Source organism: Cibotium barometz, chromosome 20 (assembly GCF_041138505.1).
Source record: "Cibotium barometz isolate CiBa-2024 chromosome 20, ASM4113850v1, whole genome shotgun sequence".
Taxonomy (NCBI): domain Eukaryota; kingdom Viridiplantae; phylum Streptophyta; class Polypodiopsida; order Cyatheales; family Cibotiaceae; genus Cibotium; species Cibotium barometz.
The window spans coordinates 46,135,331-46,145,013 of NC_141065.1; the positions used below are offsets into that span (position 1 = coordinate 46,135,331).

A 9,683-nucleotide genomic window follows, 5' to 3' on the forward strand; every position below is an offset into this window, starting at 1 on the left:
CTCACGATCTATACCGACGACAGATGTGGAGGTATTTACATATATATTACGTCTTAAGTTTTTTTGGTCATTTATCTTCATATTTATATGTACTTTTCTATATTTTTACATGAGCAGCATGGTTGATTGTGTCACGCAGGTTCCCACACCTACCACTCAGAGGCTCACTCAGGAGTTGGTAGAGGCGAGAGCGGAGATAGACCGCCTCCGAGTTGCATTACAGATGGCAGAGGCAGCTACTGCAGAGGCACAGCATCTGAGAGAGTCCGACATCCAGCAGGTAGGTTTCTCTTGCACGTTAAAGAGTTATAATTAAGGTCCTAAGTTACAAAGTTCTTTAAGTAATACCTAATGAGAGACTAATCAAATATTTTAATGCTTTACTTTTTTGCGTAGGCTCGGACCGAGGTAGAGAGCTCCAGAGCTGAGGCACAGCATCATCAGATTATGGAGCAGATTGCCCAGCACAGGGCAGAGCAGCTGATGCTGCATGTTCGAGAGTATCGTAGATCATCGGACGTGACAGTGCCTTACCTACCGTTATATCCACGGCCTGTCTCACAGAGGTTTTTCGACGACCTCTCCCGCAGGATGCACCACCCTTCCTACGTGATGCGTGCTGCTGTTTATGTATCGAGGACATTGATAGTACAGGAGGATATGCCCTAGGATGTGGACATATTTTCCACTTGTCTTGCATCACCCAGGAGCTCGTCCGGTTCTCAGCATGCCCATCCTGCCGTGCACGCGTCGACTTAGCGACGTACAGGGTATTGGGCATCGATGATCTTCACCTAGGCCTTGTACGAGTAGATGCCAGGACTGGCAGGCCTGTCGACTTTACATCAGCTATGGACTTGGGACTCGACGCCTTCGACGATAGAGCCCAGGAGCCTGAGGTGCCTCCTGAGATAGAGTGGAGCTCACATGAGTTCGACGCTTACCAGAGAGTCCTACATGAGAGCCAGTGGCACAGCATATGAGCGCGTGGGTGGTGCTGGCCCTAGTGGCACAGCGGGTGATGGTGCTAGCAGCAGTGCTGCTTCTCATGAGCAGCGTGTCCTTACAGCAGAGGAGCTTACACGAGCAGAGTGGCAGACACGCACCATTGCAGATTATAGATTTTGGGTTTACAGACAGAGGCGTCTTGCATTAGCACGACGTAGAGAGAGAGAGAGGGCCATAGCAGCTTTTGGGACTCGTGAGCTCCCGAGTACACCGGCACCAGCTCACGATCCTTCCTTTGAGGCAGACCTCCCCGCAGACATTCGTCGACGACCCCCGCAGCCGGCACAGCCTCCTCGACATGCACAGCAGCCTCGACGTGCACGTTGACCGGCAGTTAGAGATGACGATTTTGATTGGGTTGCTGTTGATAGTGACTAAACTCAGACTAGCTGGGTTAGCTCACTTACATTGTACTTAGATTTTTGGGCAGTGACTAACCTCAGACTAGCTGAGGTAGCTCATTTTCATTCTGATGTACTTATTTGATGTTTATATCATTATGAGTTTTCTCATTATTGAGTATCATTACATTTTAGTTGATGTTCTTGATTTTATTATATTTTTTAACACTTTGGCTATCATATTGTTTGTTGAAAATCTCCATGCCATCGTACCCAAACATGCTCTGATGGGGACCAAACTTTGCAAGCATGGGGAGGGGACCCACCCCCACATGCTTGCAAAGTTTGGTCACAATCAGAACATGTTTGGATTGGTAATTGGCGCCCAATGTGGGTTTTTGAAGTCTCTTGGTGCTTAAGAGGCCATGGAAAATCCGGGCCTTCCCCATACCATCGTAGCCAAACATGCTCCGATGGGGACCAAACTTTGCAAGCATGTGGGGGTGGTCCCCCCCACATGCTTGCAAAGTTTGGTCCCCATCAGAGCATGTTTGGATTGGCAATTAGCGCCTAGTGCGGGTTTCTCAAGTCTCTTGGTGCTTAAGAGGCCATGGAAAATCCGGGCCTTCCCCATACCATCGTACCCAAACATGCTCCGATGGGGACCAAACTTTGCAAGCATGTGGGGGTGGGTCCCCCCCACATGCTTGCAAAGTTTGGTCCCCATCAGAGCATGTTTGAATTGGCAATTAGCGCCCAGTGCGGGTTTTTCAAGTCTCTTGGTGCTTGAGGCCATGGAAAATCCGGGCCTTCCCCATACCATCGTACCCAAACATGCTCCGATGTGGGGACCAAACTTTGCAAGCATGTGGGGGTGGGTTCCCCCCACATTCTTGCAAAGTTTGGTCCCCATCAGAGCATGTTTGGATTGGCAATTGGCGCCCAGTGCGGGTTTTTCAAGTCTCTTGGTGCTTAAGAGGCCATGGAAAATCCGGGCCTTCCCCATACCATCGTAGCCAAACATGCTCCGATGGGGACCAAACTTTGCAAGCATGTGGGGGTGGGTCCCCCCCACATGCTTGCAAAGTTTGGTCCCCATCAGAGCATGTTTGGATTGGGAATTGGCGCCCAGTGCGGGTTTTTCAAGTCTCTTGGTGCTTAAGTGGCCATGGAAAATCCGGGCCTTCCCCATACCATCGTACCCAAACATGCTCCGATAGGGACCAAACTTTGCAAGCATGTGGGGCCTTCCCCATCGGAGCATGTTTGGGTACGATGGTATGGGGAAGGCCCGGATTTTCCATGGCCTCTTAAGCACCAAGAGACTTGAAAAACCCACACTGGGCGCTAATTGCCAATCCAAACATGCTCTGATTATGACCAAACTTTGCAAGCATGTGGGGGTGGGTCCCCTCCCCATGCTTGCAAAGTTTGGTCACCATCAGAGCATGTTTGGGTACGATGGCATGGAGATTTTCAACAAACAATATGATAGCCAAAGTGTTAAAAAATATAATAAAATCAAGAACATCAACTTAAATGTAATGATACTCAATAATGAGAAAACTCATAATGATATAAACATCAAATAAGTACATCAGAATGAAAATGAGCTACCCCAGCTAGTCTGAGGTTAGTCACTGCCCAAAAATCTAAGTACAATGTAAGTGAGCTAACCCAGCTAGTCTGAGTTTAGTCACTATCAAGATAGAGATCTAGTCAGCAGCACCCTCTCTAGCTCTCAACTGCTCTAGAATGCTCTCATGGTCATCCACTCGAAGCCGAAAACGAGGGTGAGAACTGTGTTTTCGGCTCTGTACTCGAACAAGAGTGAGCCTGGTAGCAACCACTAGATGAGAGAACTGAAATGCCTCTAACTCCCACTTCCACTGCTGGAACTCAAGACTCCCCCGATGAAAACGAATCTGCTGGTAGAACCGGCCTGCCACAATCATGCTATGGGCATCATAAGAAAACCCATGATCATCCACTGTATCCTGGTCAAGCATGCACTTTGGCCTAGTGCAACTCATCAGATAGTAGTCTACTCCCTCGCTATTTCCCTCACTGGCATATGGGGAAGGCCCGGATTTTCCATGGCCTCTTAAGCACCAAGAGACTTGAAAAACCCGCACTGGGCGCTAATTGCCAATCCAAACATGCTCTGATTGTGACCAAACTTTGCAAGCATGTGGGGGTGGGTCCCCTCCCCATGCTTGCAAAGTTTGGTCACCATCAGAGCATGTTTGGGTACGATGGCATGAAGATTTTCAACAAACAATATGATAGCCAAAGTGTTAAAAAATATAATAAAATCAAGAACATCAACTAAAATGTAATGATACTCAATAATGAGAAAACTCATAATGATATAAACATCAAATTAGTACATCATAATGAAAATGAGCTACCCCAACTAGTCTGAGGTTAGTCACTGCCCAAAAATCTAAGTACAATGTAAGTGAGCTAACCCAGCTAGTCTGAGTTTAGTCACTATCAAGATAGAGATCTAGTCAGCAGCACCCTCTCTAGCTCTCAACTGCTCTAGAATGCTCTCATGGTCATCCACTCGAAGCCGAAAACGAGGGTGAGAACTGTGTTTTCGGCTCTGTACTCGAACAAGAGTGAGCCTGGTAGCAACCACTAGATGAGAGAACTGAAATGCCTCTAACTCCCACTTCCACTGCTGGAACTCAAGACTCCCCCGATGAAGTCGAATCTGCTGGTAGAACCGGCCTGCCACAATCATGCTATGGGCATCATAAGAAAACCCATGATCATCCACTGTATCCTGGTCAAGCATGCACTTTGGCCTAGTGCAACTCATCAGATAGTAGTCTACTCCCTCGCTATTTCCCTCACTGGCATATGGGGAAGGCCCGGATTTTCCATGGCCTCTTAAGCACCAAGAGACTTGAAAAACCCGCACTGGGCGCTAATTGTGACCAAACTTTGCAAGCATGTGGGGGTGGGTCCTCTCCCCATGCTTGCAAAGTTTGGTCACCATCAGAGCATGTTTGGGTACGATGGCATGGAGATTTTCAACAAACAATATGATAGCCAAAGTGTTAAAAAAATATAATAAAATCAAGAACATCAACTAAAATGTAATGATACTCAATAATGAGAAAACTCATAATGATATAAACATCAAATAAGTACATCAGAATGAAAATGAGCTACCCCAGCTAGTCTGAGGTTAGTCACTGCCCAAAAATCTAAGTACAATGTAAGTGAGCTAACCCAGCTAGTCTGAGTTTAGTCACTATCAAGATAGAGATCTAGTCAGCAGCACCCTCTCTAGCTCTCAACTGCTCTAGAATGCTCTCATGGTCATCCACTCGAAGCCGAAAACGAGGGTGAGAACTGTGTTTTCGGCTCTGTACTCGAACAAGAGTGAGCCTGGTAGCAACCACTAGATGAGAGAACTGAAATGCCTCTAACTCCCACTTCCACTGCTGGAACTCAAGACTCCCCCGATGAAGTCGAATCTGCTGGTAGAACCGGCCTGCCCACAATCATGCTATGGGCATCATAAGAAAACCCATGATCATCCACTGTATCCTGGTCAAGCATGCACTTTGGCCTAGTGCAACTCATCAGATAGTAGTCTACTCCCTCGCTATTTCCCTCACTGGCATATGGGGAAGGCCCGGATTTTCCATGGCCTCTTAAGCACCAAGAGACTTGAAAAACCCGCACTGGGCGCTAATTGCCAATCCAAACATGCTCTGATTGTGACCAAACTTTGCAAGCATGTGGGGGTGGGTCCCCTCCCCATGCTTGCAAAGTTTGGTCACCATCAGAGCATGTTTGGGTACGATGGCATGGAGATTTTCAACAAACAATATGATAGCCAAAGTGTTAAAAAATATAATAAAATCAAGAACATCAACTAAAATGTAATGATACTCAATAATGAGAAAACTCATAATGATATAAACATCAAACAAGTACATCAGAATGAAAATGAGCTACCCCAGCTAGTCTGAGGTTAGTCACTGCCCAAAAATCTAAGTACAATGTAAGTGAGCTAACCCAGCTAGTCTGAGTTTAGTCACTATCAAGATAGAGATCTAGTCAGCAGCACCCTCTCTAGCTCTCAACTGCTCTAGAATGCTCTCATGGTCATCCACTCGAAGCCGAAAACGAGGGTGAGAATTGTGTTTTCGGCTCTGTACTCGAACAAGAGTGAGCCTGGTAGCAACCACTAGATGAGAGAACTGAAATGCCTCTAACTCCCACTTCCACTGCTGGAACTCAAGACTCCCCCGATGAAGTCGAATCTGCTGGTAGAACCGGCCTGCCACAATCATGCTATGGGCATCATAAGAAAACCCATGATCATCCACTGTATCCTGGTCAAGCATGCACTTTGGCCTAGTGCAACTCATCAGATAGTAGTCTACTCCCTCGCTATTTCCCTCACTGGCATATGGGGAAGGCCCGGATTTTCCATGGCCTCTTAAGCACCAAGAGACTTGAAAAACCCGCATTGGGCGCTAATTGCCAATCCAAACATGCTCTGATTGTTTGTGACCAAACTTTGCAAGCATGTGGGGGTGGGTCCCCTCCCCATGCTTGCAAAGTTTGGTCACCATCAGAGCATGTTTGGGTACGATGGCATGGAGATTTTCAACAAACAATATGATAGCCAAAGTGTTAAAAAATATAATAAAATCAAGAACATCAACTAAAATGTAATGATACTCAATAATGAGAAAACTCATAATGATATAAACATCAAATAAGTACATCAGAATGAAAATGAGCTACCCCAGCTAGTCTGAGGTTAGTCACTGCCCAAAAATCTAAGTACAATGTAAGTGAGCTAACCCAGCTAGTCTGAGTTTAGTCACTATCAAGATAGAGATCTAGTCAGCAGCACCCTCTCTAGCTCTCAACTGCTCTAGAATGCTCTCATGGTCATCCACTCGAAGCCGAAAACGAGGGTGAGAACTGTGTTTTCGGCTCTGTACTCGAACAAGAGTGAGCCTGGTAGCAACCACTAGATGAGAGAACTGAAATGCCTCTAACTCCCACTTCCACTGCTGGAACTCAAGACTCCCCCGATGAAGTCGAATCTGCTGGTAGAACCGGCCTGCCACAATCATGCTATGGGCATCATAAGAAAACCCATGATCATCCACTGTATCCTGGTCAAGCATGCACTTTGGCCTAGTGCAACTCATCAGATAGTAGTCTACTCCCTCGCTATTTCCCTCACTGGCAATAACATCAAATACATCACCCTCCTGTAGCAAATCTGTCAGGTCATCATAACTGACCATGAACGCAGAACCTGTGTGCTCAGACACCACTGGTGGATGTGAAGGATGCTCGGGGGAGAGGAATGTCTGTATCCATGCATCTGCCCATCCTCTCGAGGCACAATGTGACCAATCGCCATCCATACATGCTCCACAGAAGCATGCAAACTGTCGTGTGTAAATCGTGGGGGCCGCCATGCACGTGCTCCTGATGGAATGTAAGCCCAAGGTGCCAGGTACTGTGTCACAATCATGGCAGACTCTACGGTCAATCGTGCCACCATCCACATGCCAAAAAAATCTCCTGACAATCCGAGCATCACGTTTGGGGTACGATGATGCTGCACTCCCACACAAATGTTGGGAGCACCACTCGACTACGTGGCCCGCATCTCTGAACCGCTGAGCATCGCAGCTGATGACGCCTCAAGGCACGTTTCACACACGCGCCTGCACCATCATGCTCACCCTTCCCGTGACCAGTCTCAAAGAATGACCAAATCACTGGGATACTAGACTGCACATGCCACCTATAAATCCATAAAAGATAGTCTTAGCTATTGTTTTCTTTAAGATGTTCTAGTGAATTCAGTTTAATTGTAAATGTAAGAAAGCCATAAGTACAACTTGTAGAGCCAATAGAATTGACGTGATGACTTGAACTGTGCGCCACAACCATCCGACCAAACCCATCGCTGGACATGTCTGATCCCACAATCTCCTAAAAAATCGTCATGGAGACGAAAACAGTGTTGCACAAAATGTGCATCATGTGAACGATCATCACTGATATAGAAATGATACTCTCGAATAATGACACGGGTCTCGGGGGTACTCGCTATCCCATCTACATGAGCCTCTGCATGTCGATAGCTAATGTGGACCAAAATAGCAACCTGGTGAGGTAAGCAATACATACGTTTAGGACACAAAAAATCAATTAAGTAATGTAGCTCAAACATAAAACAAATATTACAAAATATAACCATTACCTGCTCTGAGAAGTAATACTCAGATTGTATCTCCTGAAAAGGTGTGAAAGTGTAGTTCTCTGCAAAATCAATCACAGAGACGACCACACCAATAGGAAACTCTGCTAGGCATGCTCGGAACTGACGATCCTGCCACTTGGCACAATGACTGTGCCGTATGTAGGGGTAGATCTGCTCCCTAAATGTGGCTGTGAAGTGACAACGTGGTGTATGTTTGTCCACGAGCTGCAACTTCCTGGACTGTCCACCACTCTGGAGCTGGTGTGTCACATACTCATAACGTTGCCATGCCACTATCTCTTGGTCACTTGCATCAAGATCTACCATCTGTAGATGTGCAAGTGAACCACATGATGTGCAATTGCTCTCCACACAAGGCATCCTATGGAACTGGGCATCCTCCGTGCGTGCACACAAAAGAGAGTGGATGAAATCACGTGGACTACGAGGCAACTCTCTATGCCCACTAAGAGAACGGAACACATCATAAAAAAGTTTGAACTCAACATGGTAGCGACAACAACATGTGTCACGCTGACGTGAGTACCTCACAAACCAAGGCTTACACCCCTCAAATGACCTTTGCCCAATTTTAAGCTCTGGATACGAAGCCACAAACTGAGAATACAACTCAGTTTGGGACATTTCAAGAAAGCAAGCACCGTGCTCAATGAACACTCCTCTTGTCACTCTCTTACGCAAAGCTTTCTTGAAAACTGGCGATGCACGACAATTCTCCTCCCAAAAACTTTCTATCAAGGTTCTAGTGGTTTCATCTAGTAGGCGATCATGCCTAGCTACACGACCACTACTCGCCCACATAGCACCAACCTCATTGGCATCTAAACTTTGTCGCCTAATAGACCCAACTCTAAGTGCGTGTGGTGCTATGGAAAGGATGCGAGATGTGGCACTAACCTTACCCTTCATTTGGGAGCTATAATATGATCTTTAATAATATTTTTATTGATCTAATCCCAAAATATAATCCTTTAAAATTAGTGATTTTAAATTCTTTTATTTAATAAGTTACATATATTTTATTATTTAAATTTCTATATTCTATTTCTCTAAATTACTAAATTAACTTTTCCAAAAATATGTTTTTGAAAAAAGAGGGGAGGTGGGAAGGAGATGCCACGTGTCACAAGCGTGCATGACACGTGGCATTCTCTTGACATGTGGCACTATTATGGTTGATGTGGCAATTCCATGATGTGGCATGCCATGTCACCATGTGCGAGGTGGCATGCAAAGGTGGCAAGATGATGTGGCATTAATGATGACTAGGATGATGAGGTGGGGAGTCAACTAGGTTGACCATGTTGACATGGAGGGTGGAGGTGGCAAGCTGAGGTGGCAAGCTGCTTATGTGGATCCTCTCGATGCTCATGTGGACATAAAGTGGCATGCATATATAAGGTTTGGGCCTACCCAAGCCTCACACATGGAATGAAACCTAAGCTGTGAAGTTTACCAAGCCTAGATTTCCAAACCTAACTAGGATTGGTTTTAGACTTGAAAAGGGGAGAGTGGACACAATATGGGAATTTTCACTTGGGAGGATTGAAAATGGACCTTCCCATACTCAAATCAAGCCAAATTTTTTTTAATAAATTCATGGCAACAAGAGTATTGATCCCTTGAGTTTTTAGATTGAAAGATTCAATATTTAATTTTCTAGAATTAAATTACTATTGATTTAATGGGCCTCTGACAGTCATAATAAATTTTCCAAAGTAAATCTACAAAAATCAAACCGTTAGATTTGTAATTTTATCTTATACCCACATTATACTAATCTTTCCCAATCTAATCATCACTAGATCCATACAATTTGAGCATTTTAAATGGTAGATGTGGTGGGAGGATAAAATAGTATGTTTTTTAACAATTCTAATATCTTTTAAATAATATAGAAAATAGTAGAACACATCAAAAATTACTCGATAAATCAAGTTAAGCTCTATGTTATTTGTATTTGTGATATGCAAAGTGGGAACATCGTATGAGTAATAATGTAAAAGTTATAGGCAATTTACTCACATTCACTATACCTGTCTAAACCTAGG

General features: G+C 45.1%; 1 protein-coding gene across 1 annotated transcript; it reads left to right on the forward strand.

Annotated features, from left to right (window-relative positions):
- Window positions 1-223: 223 nt before the first annotated feature.
- LOC147627935 (uncharacterized) lies at window positions 224-814 on the forward strand. The gene is made up of 2 exons (XM_086814281.1): window positions 224-280; window positions 397-814. The coding sequence occupies exons 1-2, from the start codon at window positions 224-226 to the stop codon at window positions 667-669; spliced, it is 330 nt and encodes a 109-aa protein (XP_086670407.1). The 3' UTR covers window positions 670-814.
- The last annotated feature ends 8,869 nt before the right edge of the window (window positions 815-9,683 follow it).